Genomic DNA, 18,484 nt, shown 5'->3' with positions numbered 1-18,484 from the left:
AAGGAAATTCAAAAGTTATAGTGGTAATAATGTCCATTATTGAAACAAAGCACAGCAAACTGAAATAAAATATAAGCTTCAACCTTATCTGTTACTCTCACAGGGTCTGCTGTTTCACTAATGAAGAACCACTTTTTGACACAGGACATACGTATAGACAAAATCCTTCCTCTTCTCCTTCACTCTCCTGCAAAAAAGCACCCCTGGGTTGAGGTAGGGGGAGAGGAAGGATGTGCAGATCTCTCTCCTTCTTCCAGCTAGAAGGGTTTGTCCAGATCATCTGGGTCTTGTACACAACAAAGACACAGGATTAGGGGATGCAATGTGCACTTTAACACAAGAACACACCTGAGTACATATCAACCCCCTCCAGTAACTACCTCCATAAATTTGTATGTTGGCAGATACGAGATATGAAAAAAACTGTACAGGGGTTTTCACAGACATGAACAAGCAGTGCAATAGTGCACGCCTTGGCAACAGACGTGACCTTGCAGTGCAGACACCCATCAGAACTTTGCCCTAACAGAAAAAATCCTTAACATAACAAGTCTTATTTTAAGGAATTTCTTGTTTCTATTTTTCTATTGTGTTACAGTAGAATAGGAAGGATGCACATTTGAAATGAACAGAAATCCTTTAAAATAATTTTTAAAACCCTTTATTATTAAATTTAACATTTTTTCCATTTATTTCAACTTGTAAAGAATACATGATACATTCTAAATATACAGCCAAGGAGAACATTGAAAAAGAGTATTAGAAATAAATAATGCAAGTCTGTAATAGCCAAATATTTTCTCAGAAGTTCTGTAAACAGATTGTGATTGGGACCTCTCAGGAAGTACTGTGTCTTAAAATGTAAGATTTCAAGAAATAAAATCCTAGAAAAATTGAAGTATGGTTCTCGGAAAACCACCTCTTTTAAATATCCACATTCTATACTTTGTATAAGTCTACATTAATATGCTAAACAAGTAAGACTTAAAATTAAGTGAACACAGGAATGGAAAGTAATAGTAAGTGCCTCCCTGTGGCTTGCAGCCATTTTATTATAGTAGCTTGCTGTGCAACAGCATGCAAGGTTCCTCAAGGCAACAAATCTTTTAAATAATACAATGTCCTTAACTCTCATAGAAAGCAAAATAAAAAAGAGACTATCCGACATATCCTCTCTGAGAACACCATGATTGCAAATAGATGAGTAACATGGAAAAAGGGATGAACCTCTTCCCCATGTTCAGTTGTTCCCAGGGGCAAACAAGAACTCCCTTGAAAGAGACGCACACTTGGGCAGAATGTGAGTTTTAGTCATTACATATTACAATACAGCCTCTGAAGAGGTAACCATTCTACTTTGTTTCCTCTGTTGCAGGAGACAGCAGAAGTATGTTTCCAGATATCTAACCCACAGCAAAGAGAATTTGACAAAGAACAGCTGAAATTCTCATCTATACTGAAGCTTCCTGCAATAAACCTGAGGTGACAAAAGCACGTTGCCTATGAATCCTTCACTCCCTCTTCATTCCTCCATTCCCCAAACATCACGTGTTCTTAACTTTGTGTTCCCAGTGATTAAATGCCAGGTTACTAAGTAACATTCATATAAATCTCAAAGCACTTACTTCATGCTGCAAAGTAATCAACTACATAAAATCTTTTCTAAAGGACCTTTGCATGAATTCTACCACCTTGTTTGACATTATTACCCAACAATGAAAATGTAGATGCAAAACAGTCATGAAACAGTAATACATTCACTGAGCCTTTTTAAAAAGCATTTTCAAGACAGTTTTAAAAAAATAGAATGAGAAGGGAAGGTTTGCAAATCACGTCTGTTTTAACTTACCCAAGTAAGAGTAAGGAAAAACTTTTCAATATTGGATATACAATATAATACTGTTGTAAGGAAGAGGAAAATCAGGTTACTTGAAAAGCTACTGAATTTGGAGGTTTTTTTGCAAGCCACAACTGCTTGTCTCCCTCTTAAATTCTCAGTATATTATTTAATCATTTCACCGATACAAGTCTGGAGAATTTACAGGAGAGTCAAAACAATCACAACTAAGAAACTGTTAGTCCATAAAAAAGGAACTTGTTTTCCTCTCAATGGATTCTTACAGAGGTCTGAATTAATATTGGAAGAGATGCAAACTATTAGGCCGCTTGTTGTATTTGTGTTTGTCTCAGTACTTTGGTACCACAGATCACAGCAGCTTTCCTGCCAGTACACAATATATTGATTAGGCATTCTTTGCTATGGAGTTGTAAGCAAACTATGAAAAAGAAAACCAACCCAGGGTGGAACTGTCACAACTGACCCTTTTTTGGTTTAACTGTATTGACAATGTCAATTTAAAATAAGAAACAAAAATCTTCAGATACAACTTTTCAACAAAATTAACCATGCCAGTTTGTTAAACAGAAGCATCCTCATGCCCTGTGTACTCTTACATTGCATATACCACATTTGGACCTGTGCATCACACACAGAATGGTTAACTAATAACACAGCATTTACAGCGATATCTGAGGCAGAAGCAGCACTTCTGAGTTTCCCATCTGAGGTTACAATACAGGTGCTTTTTCTGTTAGCCATTTTCTAATTGTAAATTGGTCACTTGAGATGAAGTACAATGTCAAGTGAAAATAACACAACTGAGAGTATAACTAGACCTTGACTAATACCATTCAATATGTAATCACCAGCTATACATTCACCCTTACTTTGCTTCAAGAAAAAGCTACTAAAATCTATTCTAGTGTCTCTTAACATGTGAACAGATTTCACTGCAAGCGTAAGTCCCAAATCAATAATCTAAAATCTGCATAAACAATGAAATTATTCCATTTGAATTAATTACCTGTATAAGAAACATAATACTCTATTCATTCCATTCACATTTCACTCAATACTACTGAATATGGGAATATTAAATCATTTTTTTGGCCAATAGTATTTGAATGTGGGTTTTTTTTTTCTTTATGATACACACTTCTTTACTTCGCACATCATATGCTTGTAACTCAAGGCTGTATTTTCCTTATCTGACTACTTCTTTCACAGGTAAACAGTGGCATTTAAAAACAGAAGTGAATTCTCAAAACACAGAATTATGGCAAACAGAGTCATCTGGAAAAAACAATGCATAAATCTATTCACCTATGCGATAGCAGCCTCTGACAATTGCTTTGAGAAAGCTGTTAGCGCAGAAGACATTTCCCATAGCTCTGAAAAAGCTTACTTCAGTGACAGCAAAGTTGAAAAACTGTCTCACTATCTTACAGAAAAATTCTAATGAAAAATTTTGATTCCCCTGTAAAATATCTCCTTTTTAAACTTCAGCAAATTGTACTGAACTTCTCAGATCATTTACCTAGCCAGTTCTTTAACAAATTGCTAACACAAACTACAGCAGAATATACTGAATAATTAATTTCCAGAGTTCACCTTTATTAAAAACAAGGTTTTTGTTGTGAGAACAAATAATCTCTCACTTGTAGCTTGAAAGCCTAAGATAGGATCATTGGCTTCCAGGGTTGCTACTAGCTGCTTAGCAACCTGTCCTACTTGTCTTCCTTCCTTCCTGTTGTAGAGAACTGTGGACAGAGGAGTAGGCTGACGATAGATGAAAACTCGTCGCAAGCACTCACAAAGAGCAGCGTAGGAGTAATCTGGAGCACAAGCCATAAACTTCTTGTCTTGCTTTGATGCTTGGACATAACCTGCATAGCCCAAAAAGAAGTAGAAGGGAGAAGTAATATATTGGCTTCAACTCTAACTGGCTAAGACAAAATCAACCTTAGCTTAAAAAATAATATGCAACTAGTAACAAAAAAGAAAGAGAAAGATATATGTTGTTATTAAATAAGCCAATAGTTTCTGGAGGTATGCATTAACCAATTTAATACCAATATACAATTCTTCTGTACATCTTCCTAACTGGCGTTTTTGATGTGCACGTATGTATAGCTAGATACTGTTCACACAACTAGCCCCTCTCTGCCTCACAAGGTCTTCCATTTTCTCAGCAGGATCATAAGGCACGGATACACATCTTGGCCCAGTATTAGTAGTCTAAGCAGAATAACCCTCTTCTCTCCCCTCACCTCCCAGTTTGTAGTTACATTTACAATTTAAGATTTCTGAGTCTACCTAATCTTGAACAGATACTTAAAACTTGTCTTCTATTTAGAAATCACTGAAAAAAACACAAGTTGCTTTTCAACACACTGTAGTCTTGTCAATATTCACTGGGAAGGAAAGATCTTCCTTTTCCTCTTCCATTACAGAACTCAATTAGAAACAGACTTATTTCAGACTGATTTCCTTTCACACTTTTGTAGAGACTTGAGACACAATCTTTGCAAAGTGATCTACCGTCTTTCTGAAAGGTTATTTGATGCACTTCCACTGAACAATGCTCGGCAATGGTTATCACTGAAAGACAGCACCTTTGAGAACCGCAAGAATGCTAGAGTTTACTTTTTTTGGCTCTCCCTCTTTCCTTATTATCATAGGATAGAGGTCAAAGTACTTGTACTGGGGCTGGCTGGGATGGGGTTAATTTTCTTCACAGCAGACCATAAGGTGCTGTGTTTTGAATTTGTGACTAAAACAGTTTTGATACCACACGATTTTTTGTCTATTGCTGAGCAATGCTTGCACATTGTCATGGCTTTCTATCTTTCCAATTCTGCCCGCCCCCCAGTAGGTTGGGGGTGCGTAAGAAGTTGGGAGGGGACACAACCAGGACAGCTGACCCCAACTGACCAAAGAGCTCAACCCATGAGCTTTCTTTCTTACTTTTGCTCTTCCTGCTCTCTCCCCTGTCCCACTGGAGATAGGGAGGGGGAATGGGAAGAGAGCAAGCAGCTGTGTGGTGCTTAGGTGTCCACCAGGGCTAATCCACAACAGTACCATCACACTTTAACTGCATTTTCACACCTTGAGGGTGTTTTGGTTGTTTTGGGTTTTTTTTAAATGTTAACCCTAAGACTTCTAAATTTACGAATGCTTGCTACTGTCCTCAAAACATGATCTCTGTTCATATCCAGCCTGACAGTTTTCACCACAAAACAATTAGTAAATATATAGCTAGACTATCAGTTGACATGATTGCTGTACTGGGAAATATTAGGACAGCCAGAAAAACTTTCCAAGTATAAGTTAATTAATTTAATTCATATATTTAAACACTGGCACTAAAAATAAAAGCCTAATTTAAGTATACGCTTGCAGGTAAAAGAAGCTTTTGAGCCAGGGGACTTGTATTTAAATGGGATTTCCCAGAAAGAAAATCGTAGGCTCTTCATTTTTTTAAAAAAACAATCTAAAAAATGTCACTGTCCTCTATTTTGCTGGTTTATAGATACAACCCTGTTAGGAGCAGGGAATTTATATAGCAAGACTGATGAGTACCCAGTGAAAGATACAGGCTTCTTCAGTAAACTATGGTAAGAATGGGCAAGATCACGCAACTGCTCCTTCAACCAGCAGCAAATCATTAGACTTTAGCAGCCAAAGGTCTACTCGAGACCAATTGCTTTTTTTCAACAGAAAGTTGTTAGGACAGATATATAGAAGAAAAAACTTGGTCCCTTCAGTTTCCCTTTGGTTCCTTCCCTAGGTTTCAGGCTAAGACTTGAATTGAAAAATACTAATTTTTCAATCATCATCTTTGCATAGCTTGTTAAAAACTAAAATTCCAAAAGTTCAAGCAGAGGAAGAAGGAAATAGAGCTACTTACTACCATTGCTTTGGTCAATATAATAACTACTGTAGGTTTTTGAAAACTAGCCTTTTAATCTAGAAAATACTAATTTTTACTACTAGCTCTTGCAAAGTACTTCTAAATTTGGTTGTAGATAAACAAGCTGATGACTTACATCACCTCTGGCACATAAAAGGTGAAGTAGATTAGTACAGAAGTGTAAACTTCAATATAATACTGTAAAATGATAGTACAATAAGGAGAAAGAAGTAGAAGAACAATGTTGGTTTTTATCACCTTAGGTACAGAAAGCTCAAAGAGATCATAATTTCCTTCCTGTTATTTCCAAAACAATAGAAACACGTTCTTAAAACAGTACTACAAAGTCAGCATAGAAACTTGAAACTAATAGTAATTTGAAAAAACATCTTAATCCTTATCATCCGCTTTTTTCCCCCAGCATAATGAAATTTGAAATGAGTAAACAAAGAACAAATTGTGAAATTAATCTCTTTTGTTAGAGAATTTGTTAAGATGCTTACAGCTTAATTTGATCTTAAGTTAAAATAACAGGCTATTAAAAAATCATTCATATTACAAAACTAAATGAATTGCAAAAACTCAGAATAAAACCAATTATGTGTTATGGTAACCTATGTGAGCTCTATAAAACAGCTAATATCTTCCCTTTCATTTTGGACCCAGACTGAGAGTGGCGTGGTCCAACAAATGTATTTGGGGGAGAGAGGGAATAAATTGTCACACATGGCATTATTGAAGGAATGGGTCTAGAGAACACTTAGAGAACATGTAGACTATAGTTGTCACAGCAGAAGCAAATTCTGGACCAGATTAATTTTCACGAAAACTGAGTTATCTGTTTCTTTCTTGATAGGTACAATACTGGGCTATATCGGCCATCCTATTTGATCTGATACGGCAATTCTTACTCTTGCACCCATACTTTTCAAAGTACTTTCTGCTTCTGAGCCTTAGGATACTGCTTCCAACAGTGGGTAAAAACAAATTCTTAGTCCTGATTGCAAGAATACAGCAATTAACTAATGATTCTTCACAGTCACATTTTCTACTTTTCTGGCAGTCTGTCATTTCAGAACAGTCAAGGGCTTCTTGAGCCAGAGCTGGCACAGTTACACTTTTGATTGATTTTTCCTGTCATGATGATTTTTTATTTTATTTTCAAATTCATGAAAACTTCCTATGTCCACAAAGTTTTGTGGCAGAGGGTTGCATAGCTTAAATGTACATATGTGAAGTATTTCTTTTAGCTTCTTTTGAACCTACTATGTACCAGCATCATTTGATGCTCCTAGCTCTTATAAACAGAAGAAACAGTGAACAATCATGTCCAATTCTTCAGACTTGTCACCTGGGACAACGACATAGGAAAAATCTAAAGGTCACTTATTAAAACATCTTACCATAAGCATATATACACCTAGACATGTCATCAATGAACTGCAGCTGTTCTCCTGATGAATTCCGTGTGAGTGTTAAGGTGCTGATTGTGCTTTTAAGTCTTTAACTCGAGTTCACTTACCCAAGGAACTCTCCTTTTTACTGTGCATTACTGTGCTTGCATCCTGTATATGGTCTGAAAAGGCTTGTTTTCCTCCCAAGGCATAAATATTTTATTTCTTATGCTCTAATATTTCTAAAATTAAGCTAGCATGCTGCTATCAACAGAATTATAGTACCTTTCAATTCAAATTTAATTAAGTGAAGTATCAACAGAAGCCATACTAAGAGTATTCAGGTAGAAAAATCTCAGATGGAGGAGTGAGACACAGAAGTTTATTTCCTACCTAAAGCATTAAAAGTTGCAATGTGTTCCCACATGTTCTCTGGTTGGTCAGAGTGGGGCTGCCAGAGAAGAGCATCAACATCATGCCTCAGGCAGAAGCATGGCATTTCTCTGGGATCCACAACAACTGAGAAAAGATACTGGTTGCTTCCAAGATTAATCTGAAAACAAAACAAAGAAATACAAAATATTGATTCAAAGCATAAATAGCAGATTCTGTCACACATACTGCCAAAGTTAGATGTTCAACAGCTTCATGTTTGTTAGTTGACAAAATGTTTGAATACATTATGCTGCATCCCACTGATCAACAGCTCAATACACCACAGGTAGCTAATACATTTCAAGCAGATGCAATTAAGTTTCTTGGGATAGTATTTAGGGAAACATTATGTCCACTACACAAGCAAATAGGAATGTGTTTTGTGTAGAAATGGTTTTCTAGGACAGAGGATCCTAACCTACAACTTCTGATGTTAGGAAAAGATTCTCTCTAAGTAATCATGTCTGGTTTTCTGCAGTGCCAACAGGGAAGGAAATACTGTCCCTCTGCAGTAAAAGTTGGTAACCACTGGAACAAGGATTAGTTAGAATACTAAAATTATGAAATGTCAACAATTTTTTATGTACTCACAATCACATAATTACTGAATTTCAGATTAATTAATTAATTAAGAAGCACACTCTTCATCAAATATGTCTATATCACCAGAAACATTCATAGAATCATACAATCATAGAATAGTTTGGGTTGGAAGGGACCTCTAAAGGTCACCTAGTCCAACCCCCCTGCTGTGGGCAGGGACATCTTCAACTGGATCAGGTTGCTCAGAGCCCCGTCCAACCTGACCTTGAATGTTTCCAGGGATGGGGCATCCACCACCTCTCTGGGCAACCTGTGCCAGTTCAATAACCACTTCTATTCACCAGGAATGACCAATTACGTAAGACAGACAAGACAGACATATCCTGCTACCTGAATAAACAACAATAAGAATAAACGATAAAACAACACATATTTTGAGTTTTCTATGTAAAGCCTTCTAAAGGAATTTAATAGCAATACTTTTAATGTAGCACTATGACTAGCAAATGCTCAAAAAGGAAAGAACAATCTGTTCCCTTAAGGTCTGTCAAGAAAGAACACTGAGAAATTCCTGTTTGTACTCAGAGCTGGTCCACATTGTTCACGTTACCAGATGAACAAATATATTTGAATTATTTTTTATATACAGAAGCTATGTCTGCAACTGCAACATGCAGGATAACACCCTAATACATGGTACGATATATTACTCCTCAACGAGCATTTCAGATGCTGACATTTGTTGACTAATCGTTCTCAAACAGTTGTCACAGCACTCTTTTTATTACACTTATTGTGACAATTAACTATGAACTGCAAGCTTTTTATGCTATCATTGTACAAATGTCACAGGATGCGGTCTCTGTCCTGAAGACCTTAATTTAATCTTAACATAAGATCCAGTGGACAGAAACAACAGCTACTGAGACCCAGAAATTTGTTTACTCGAGGTTATACAGTCCATGACAGAACTAATACAATTATTTCAGCTGATTAAGTTCAAGGCTAATGGCTCAACTTCAAAACAGCCTTCCATTACTACGCCATTCAACAGGCATACAAATTCTTCAGTTGTATTAAAAATACAAAAGAGATTAAATAATCCTCAGTCTCCATTAGGGCCAGATGCAATCATGAAATGAGGGTTCATAATTTTCTAAGCAACTAAGAGGCAAAGAAACACTAATAAAGATAACATCAAGAGCTCCACTAATAAGGTGTCTTAAGGAGAACAAAGCAGAAAACAGGAGGCAGGTATTGTATTGGTGCAATGTGCTGAGCAAAACAGAAAGTATGAAGTCTCAGTCCCTCAAACTTCCTAACATCTGAAAAAGGTTAGAAGTTAGCAGAGGTCAGGCAGATGACACCGACAGAAGTGAGTGGAACAGACCTCTAAGGAGCACAGGAAAAATAGGCAGAATGAATGAGAAACAACTTGAGAAAGGGAACAAGTTGAGTCTTCTCATACATTCAGCTCAATACTCACTCCATGGGCCCCTACTGCATGCTCACAGTGGCACCTGCTTCTCACACTGGGAAAAAGTGAATCATGGGGATTGTGCATCAGACACACTGGTGCGATGACACTCCACAGGGTCACAGACAGTAAGTTACAGTATGATTTGACCAGAAGTACCTGCTAGAAGGCCCAGCCTCTTCAGCTGTTTTTCATCAATGTGACCTCTGTTTTGCTGCTGGACAGCTAACCTCCCCAAAAGTCATTGTTATTACTTCTACTTTATTCCCCCACCTCCCAGGTGAGAAAAGCAAGTTGTTCCTGGAACACCAGAAGGAAATGAAGCGTGGCTTCCTACAGACTGGAATTACATTTCCCGAAGCTTCTCTTCCCCATAACTCCTTGTAGATTTCATCTCTCCTCGTTTTTAAGCTCTTTCCTCCCATAATCCATACCTGCTTTGTTGAATATGAGGTAGCATAGTCTATGACTAATCCTGAACTTTGGCTGTGCTTACAGGCCAAACAGCTGCTGTCTTTTAAACTGGATATGGACTGAGTTACTGTGGTGGGTTTGACTTTGGCTGGCTGCCAGACACCCACCCAGCTGCTCTCTCACTCCCCCTCCTCAGCAGGACAGGGGAGAGAATAAGATGTAAAAGCTCATGGGTCGAGATAAAGACAGGGAGATCACTTACCAATTCTACCATCAAGGGCAAAACAGACTTTACTTGGGGAAAATTAATTTAATGTATCACCAATTAAAAAATAAAGTAGGATGATGAGAAACAAAGACAAAGATTAAAAAAACCCTTCCCCATGCCCTTCCCTGATTCAACTTCACTCCTTCATTCTTGACTGCTCTACCTCCCCCACTACCAGAGTGGTGCAGGGAGATGGGGAATGGGGGTTGGGGTCAGTCCATAACACTTCCTCTCTGCTGCTCCTTCCTCCTCATGCTGTTCTCCTGCTCCAGTGTGGGATCCCTCCCACAGGATACAGTCCTTCACGAAACACTCCAACATGGGCTGCAGTTCTTCAAGAACTGCTCCAGCGTGGGTCCTTTCCACAGAGTACAGTCTTTCAGGAATGGACTGCTCCAGCATGGGTCCTCCACAGGCCACAGTTCCTACCAGAAAACCCGCTCCTGCGTGGGCTCCTCTCCACGGGCCACAGCTCCTGTGTGGGCTCTCCACTGGCTGCAACTTCCTCCAGGGCACATCCACCTGCTGTGGTATGGGGTCCTCCACAGGATGCTGCATGGATATCTGTTCCACCATGGTCCTCTATGGGCTGCAGGGGGACAACCTGCCTCACCATGGTCTTCTCCACGGGCTGCAGGGGAATCTCTGCTCTGGCACCTGGAGCACCTCCTCCTCCTCCTCTGACCTTGGTGTTTGCAGTGCTGTTTCTCTCATATTTTTCTCACTCCTCCCTCTCACTGCTGCTGCACAGCATTTTTTTACCCTTTCTTAAATATTTTTTCCCTGAGGGGCCATCAGCATCCCTGATGCATTCAGCTGTGTCCTACAGTGGATCCATTGGAGCTGTCTGGAACCAGCTGTGTCTGGCACAGGGCAGCCCCAGTCTCTTCTTGCAAAGGCCACCCCCGCAGCTCCCCAGCTGCCAACACCTGGGTATGAACATCCAAATACAGCTCTACAAGCTGAGGCACCATGTATAGGTGTCTCCTCTTTCTTACTGTTTTATGTCAACTGACAGAAGTTAAGCATCTTTGACATGGATAACAGACAGAGCACTCTTCTCATCCACAGCTCACTTCAGTATGCATCAGTCCTTTTGCTAAGGGAGAGGGTCGGACTTTGAGCAATCAACTCTTCTGAAACTTATTTGAACTGAGGAAGTAGTTTCACAGAGAATCAAAAAACTGCACAAATGTTTACGGCACCACAGTAAAATCCCAACATTAGCACAAAAGTAACTTTGAAGTCACCAGCAGTCATTTTCAGCCAAAGGTACAACAGTATATAAATTAAATTATTTATATATGACAAGAAGTAAGCCTTACAGCACTCAGCACTGAATTGTTTGTAGATGTCTTTCAACAGCAGCTACACATATTTTTAAGGGTCAAGCACTTAGTATTTTGTAAATCCCGTATCTAGTAAAACACACATCAAAATTTTTAAAAATATATTTTTTCAGAAGTACCATGTCAGAAATGTGATAGTTTTACAAACATCAAGATTTTAGTTTTAATAAACATCTGTAGTTAAGTAAAAAAACCCAAAACGTCCAACATGCAATTTAAATCTACATGTGTGCTAACAATAATGTTATTACATATATGATAAGTACAAGTGTCATGTTACTTAGCTATTGTTATTTTTTACATCACAAACAGTTTTGAACAGACTAAAGGAATTAAGGTTTTTTTCCCAGGTTTCAGTAAGTTTGTGGAATATGTAGAGAAATATTTTAAATGTACAGCACCTCAGCAAAGTAATTCTGAACTTTGATTACTTTTTTCCCCCAGAAGTAATTTACAGTGTTTTGAAAAACACAATAAATGTTATTTAAGCTGGGTTAGTTGCCTATTTCAACAGAGATACAGATCACTTGGACAGACAGCCCAAATGCAAAAGAAGTTTTGTGAGTGTTGTCAGAACATGAGAAACTCAACTGCAATAAAGAACTATTCAAACTGAAGCAGTTATTCAGGCAAAGCATCCAGAACCAGAAAAGCACTTAAGGAAGACCTTGCCTCTTCTCTTGTCAATCACCACTAGAGCATCTCCACTCCAACGGACATGCACAAATACATGACATGCTTCCCACATTCCCATAGCTCAGATGTAAGCATGATGTATTTCACAGAATGACATGCACTTTTAGTTAACAGAGGTCATTCTGGCACCTACTGAGAAGGTAGACTCATGCTTCTATATAGGCATACAAGCAAGGGAAGAGTGATCTTATATGTCAGCTAGTAGAAAATGAACGGAAGTTCTTCTGTTGTGTTTCCATAATCCACCTATCAACCAGAGAAGTCTCCTGCCACAAATGAACTGCTCTCTGAAATTACCTACTGCAATTAGCTAGTCAAAGACCTAGGTTTACGTAGTCCATTTCCTATTTTCTCCTTGCTCCACAAATCACTGGGAATACTCTCTTCTTCTGTATCTAAAACCAAGCAGCATCTCTTCCCTTAAGCCATCCCAATTTTACTAAGTATTGGGATGCCTGGATTTCCCCCACTGCAAGCACACAGCACCACTTTGTACTTCAGGCATCTTTCAGCATTTTTTCAACTACTAATTTTTGTACATTTTGTCATACATGCCTGCAACTGGTTTTAACAGGATGCATAATACAGAACTCAAGCATATGGTAGTATACATATTAATCTACATAACACAGAAGGCAAACTTTATGTTGTAGATGCTACTGCAAGCAGTTCCAAAAACAAGATAGTGTTTTTAGGTAGCACATACTTCACCTGACAAAGCCCCTGCCCTCCACAGCAAAAAATGTTGTCCATCATGCATCTCTAGTTTCTGACAGCTTGGTGTTGTGGTTTAACCTCAGCTGGCAACTGAGGACCACACAGCTGCTTGCTCACTCCCTCTGCCCCCAGTGGGATGGGGGAGAGAATCGGAAGGGTAAAAGTGAGAAAACTTGTGGGTTGAGATTAAAAAGTTTAATAAGTGAAAGATGGTGATGATGATGATGATGATGATGATAATAATGGAATATATAAAGCAAGTGATGTACAATGCAATTGCTCACCACCTGCCAACCAATGCCTAGCCCATCCCCAAGCAGTGGCCCCCCCGGCCAGCTTTCCCCAGTTTATGTACTGAGCATGACGTCCCATGGTATGGAATGTCCCTTTGGCCAGTTTGGGTCAGTTGTCCTGGCTGTGCCCCCTCCCAGCTTCTTGTGCACCTCCAGCCTTCTCAGTCAGTAGAGCACGGGAAGCTGAGAAGTCCTTGACTAGTGTAAGCACTGCTTAGCAACAACTAAAACATCAGTGTGTTATCACATTGTTCTCATCCTAAATCCAAAGCACAGCACTGTACCAGCTACGAGGAAGAAAATTAACTCTATCCCTGCCGAAACCAGGACAATTGGAAACACAACGCACTGGAGTTTAGGCCACTGTTAACCTAACTTAAAGAATTTATATTAATAAAGCAAATATTTCTCTATAGGAGAAACTGAATAACTGCATTTGAGCTAGAGGAGACAGACATCATTTTGCCACACAAGAACAGGCCAGTATAGCAATATATTTGACAGAGATTGCTGGCTGTCAAACCTATTTATTTCAGCTGGATCATTGCCATTGAAATGCACTAGAAAATGTCAAGAAAAATAGAACGAAATCTCTTTACAGAACAGATATCATTACATCATCAATGTTTTATATCCTTAAATTATAACTCAAGGTGGGAAATATTCTATATAAATATTTCACGGTCTTAAATTCTCTAAGATTCTAGACACACGTTTTACAAAGTTCTCTCCAACTTAAGAGCAAAAAGACATATACAACTGTATACTAATGATGATGGTTTACTACAAAGGTGAAAAGCTGTATCAGCCACACTTCTGAAGGAATAGGCCCCTGAACTGCTAACAAAACAAAAAAACCAAACAAACAAACAAAAAATTGAAAGAAGAACTAAATCAAAGTGAAAATATGTTCCTGTATGGTGAAAAATCTACTGAAATACTCAGGCTCCTATGTATTCCAACAAGGAGGAAAAACACAAGATCACATAGTTGAGGTTGGAAGGGACTTCTGGAGATATTCTAGTCCAATACTCACTGCTCAAAGTAGGGTCAGCTAGAGCAGGTTATACATGCATGAAAATTTCCTACTCACAGTAATTGTGCTTTGACCATAATGCTTAAAAGTAATCCAAAGGCTAATGTATTTAATGCCACCCATTTTTAAGAGCTCTTTACAAACATCCTGGAGTTTAAACTTGCTCCACAACGTCTTGCTGCCTGCTAGAAAGCAGCATACATCATATCTGCCTTTCTTGATCCCATGATATCATGATCCTCCTGGTCTGTGAAATGTCTCTGGGGCACAAACTTCTTAGCCTAAACTACTGTTTCTTGCCCTGAAGGATAAGTTATTCAGAACTTTATCCAGTCTGGTCTTGAAAACCTCAAGGACAGAGGCTGCACATCCTTACTAGGCAACCCGATCCACGCTACAATCATGGTGTAAAAGTTTTTCCTTCCATCCAGTTTGAACCTTATTTCTACTTACACCTGCTGTCTCTTGTTCTCTTACCACACATCACTGAACAGCTAAAATCCATTCGAACTGAGTTGCTATAAAATGTCCTCCTACCAATTACAGATTTTATCTTCTGACAAATGTTACCTATCACACTGTATCCACAAAACAGATGACTTTGTCAGTGCAGCATGCTAGCCTTTAAAATTAATCTTTTTTTCTTTGGCAGCATAGATGCATGTACAGGCATATATATACACACACATATATATGCATACACATACAGACATATACATATGTATCTGTACTGCCAAAGGAAAAAAGATACTTTTTTTTTTTTAAAAAGAACAAACCAAGATCTGCAAGGCACAGACTTAAGACTTCTTCTAGAGCTTTTCTGAGGAAATGGGAAATTATGAACTGATTCAAAATCTTATCCTGTAACTATGACATTTTCTGTACAAAACAGGTTATCCTATATATACTTTGCGTGACACAAGGTAGTGATGAGGTGCAATACCAATGTTTATTACAAGCTTAGTAGAGACATCTTGAAAAAAACCCCAAACCCCCAAAAAACCCCAAGACGACAACTTAATCTGTGAGGCTTTCATATGATTATTTTGACAAACAAGTATCATAAAGTGATCTATGCTCCAGCCCCTTAGTAAAAAGGATCACCTTTCTACCAGGCTATCTGAAAAGTTACTGAGAAAAATGCAAGCTAAGGAAACTAGAAGAATTTTGTGCCACTGAAAAAGACCCCTTTCTTATCATCATTTTGACATAGCTTTGCTTTTTCAAATGGCTCACTTGTGAAAGTATATGTATTTTTTAAATCAGAATAAAAGGAGCCTTGTTTTTACATTAAAATGACATTGAAGAACACATATTGGTTCATAATTTCTGTTGCTACTGTCATTTTACATTATAGAAGAAATTTATGTGGTTTCAAGAGTTTGCACAGAGTTTTGTTCTGATAATATAATTCAACTTGCATATAAAAAAGATGTTTAAAAATATTTCTCTATAAGAATTTGCAGCACTTACTACATGAGTGACTTTTTTTTTTTAAAAAGAACAAACCAAGATCTGCAAGGCACAGACTTAAGACTTCTAGAGCTTTTCTGAGGAAATGGGAAATTATGAACTGATTCAAAATCTTATCCTGTAACTATGACATTTTCTGTACAAAACAGGTTATCCTATATATACTTTGCGTGACACAAGGTAGTGATGAGGTGCAATACCAATGTTTATTACAAGCTTAGTAGAGACATCTTGAAAAAAACCCCAAACCCCCAAAAAACCCCAAGACGACAACTTAATCTGTGACGCTTTCATATGATTATTTTGTTTCCCACTTTAGCCAATGGACCCGATCAAGTCCTAACTTACTGTTAGTCAAGGTTGCTTACAACCCAGATCAAGCCTCCTATTGAATCATTTTGCTTACAATCTGTTCTTTCCAGTGTGATTGACAAACAAGTATCATAAAGTGATCTATGCTCCAGCCCCTTAGTAAAAAGGATCACCTTTCTACCAGGCTATCTGAAAAGTTACTGAGAAAAATGCAAGCTAAGGAAACTAGAAGAATTTTGTGCCACTGAAAAAGACCCCTTTCTTATCATCATTTTGACATAGCTTTGCTTTTTCAAATGGCTCACTTGTGAAAGTATATGTATTTTTTAAATCAGAATAAAAGGAGCCTTGTTTTTACATTAAAATGACATTGAAGAACACATATTGGTTCATAATTTCTGTTGCTACTGTCATTTTACATTATAGAAGAAATTTATGTGGTTTCAAGAGTTTGCACAGAGTTTTGTTCTGATAATATAATTCAACTTGCATATAAAAAAGATGTTTAAAAATATTTCTCTATAAGAATTTGCAGCACTTACTACATGAGTGACTTTCAAGGTATCACCATCAAATCTGCACAAGCTTGCACTATCTTCAAGAAAAGCATCACATTCTTCTAATTCTTGAGCATTACAAGGTGGGTTTTCCTTTTCAGGGTTTGGATTCTGAAATAAAAAGACAACGAACTACACTGAAAACCCGAGCTACTGAATATATAATATATAAAAATCCCTTTTCATAACAACAGCACATATATTTATATAATACATAAAAATCGCTTTTCAACAGAACAGGACGAATAATTTGCATCAAGCTATTATGTACTTATTCAAAATGAAGAGAACCATTTCTGTTGTGGAGGATAGCATGAGTGGTAGGTACAACAAAATCCATTTCAGTTTAAGGAAAGGTACATAAGCCACTAAAACACGGACAATAAATTCCCTTCTGTAAGTAGCAGAAGTATACAATTCTGAAAACCTACGCAGGTTCAGTAAATTTACATCAGTGTAAGCTCCTTTCAGATTGCCATTGGAAATGCTATTAAAAATGCATTAATTAATTTTGTAAGTAGGTCTAAATACCTGCCTCCTTTTAGCTTTGCTAATAATTATTTTAAATTAAGAATGTTGTTATGCATATTTTTCAACACACTCAAAACAAGAAAAAAGCACATGTATTTTTTCACATCCCACAAGTCAAAGAAAGGAAAAACCGTCACTTTTACTAATAATTCGAGAGCAAGATAAAACAATACCGCATACACAAACAGCTTACTTCTGCTAATGGTATCTTCCTTGGATAATTTTCAAAACAATCAAGCTCCATTACCTTTGTGATATATTTAAAGAACTAATTTAACAATAACAGAAAGGGACCTTTATTTAACAGAAGGCAAAAATATATACTTCCTCGTTAAGTATGAATTAACGTTGCTTCTTGCATGAAAAAAAGACACCATCTTGACAACTAATATAAGCGGAAAGCTGAGGCCAAACAGAATGTGTAAGGAAAGATTAGACAGGGCACTGACTCAATTCATCTGACAGGGAGGAGTTCTTGAGTTCCTGTGCTCCTTTCTTCATCCATTTCAGCTGATTATTAAGAACTTTTATTTTGGTTCAGTCCACAAAGTGAAGGAGATCAGCACAATTTTTTTTTTAATTGCTAAGACAATTTAAGTTCAAAGAAAACAAACATGAAGAGATAACAAAGAAACATCCTTAAATGACAGGAACCAGGAAAATTGTCATATACTGCAGGCTAATGCACAAGACTTAAAACAGGGTATCCGTCTCTTTAGAGGCTAGACTTTGGGGTTCACCTCTCCTCTACCAAGCATTCTTGACAGCCTCTGGTTTACTGTTTCATCAGGTGGATTTTAAAAAACCTTCCAGGTAAACATCATTACCATAAGCAATTGAGATGACCAAAAAGAATTCATGCCTTTATTATACATATGTAGCTAAAGTTGCAGTATAACAAAGTATGTAACATTTATTTAAATGAAGTTCGCTAAGATTTTTTTTTTTTTACATGATCATTATTGCACAGAAGCTGAAAAGTTGTGACAAAAAAAAAAATCATCACTTTAAGCTCAGTATGAGTTACAAAAGAAAAGAAATTTGAAGTTCTCAATAAATCTGTGGTTAAAAGATATACTACAATATCTTGCCCACAAATAGTGGAGGAGAAAGGAGGGAAATCAATTCAAACACTAAACAGAATTTATTTTAATAACACTTTTCAGCCTTATTAAAAAAAGTAATAGTCCAAAACTAATATATCAAGACCCATAGGGAGTCACACTTCACTAGTTT

General features: G+C 37.5%; 1 protein-coding gene across 2 annotated transcripts in view; it reads right to left on the bottom strand.

The window, feature by feature from the left end:
* Nucleotides 1-645: 645 nt before the first annotated feature.
* NUDCD1 (NudC domain containing 1) overlaps nt 646-18,484 on the bottom strand; it is a 66,618-nt gene continuing 48,779 nt past the window's right edge. For both annotated transcript variants that reach the window (XM_076329225.1, XM_076329226.1), the window contains exons 8-10: nt 16,703-16,828; nt 7,541-7,700; nt 646-3,726 (exon numbers count right to left, since the gene is read on the bottom strand). In XM_076329225.1, coding sequence (XP_076185340.1) covers nt 3,434-3,726; nt 7,541-7,700; nt 16,703-16,828 — 579 coding nt within the window. In that variant the 3' untranslated portion in view covers nt 646-3,433. The remainder of the gene's footprint in view (nt 3,727-7,540; nt 7,701-16,702; nt 16,829-18,484) is intronic.

Source organism: Aptenodytes patagonicus, chromosome 2 (assembly GCF_965638725.1).
Source record: "Aptenodytes patagonicus chromosome 2, bAptPat1.pri.cur, whole genome shotgun sequence".
Taxonomy (NCBI): Eukaryota; Metazoa; Chordata; class Aves; order Sphenisciformes; family Spheniscidae; genus Aptenodytes; species Aptenodytes patagonicus.
The sequence above is the reverse complement of the archived record's forward strand: the minus strand, read 5'-3'. Positions and strand labels throughout refer to the sequence as shown.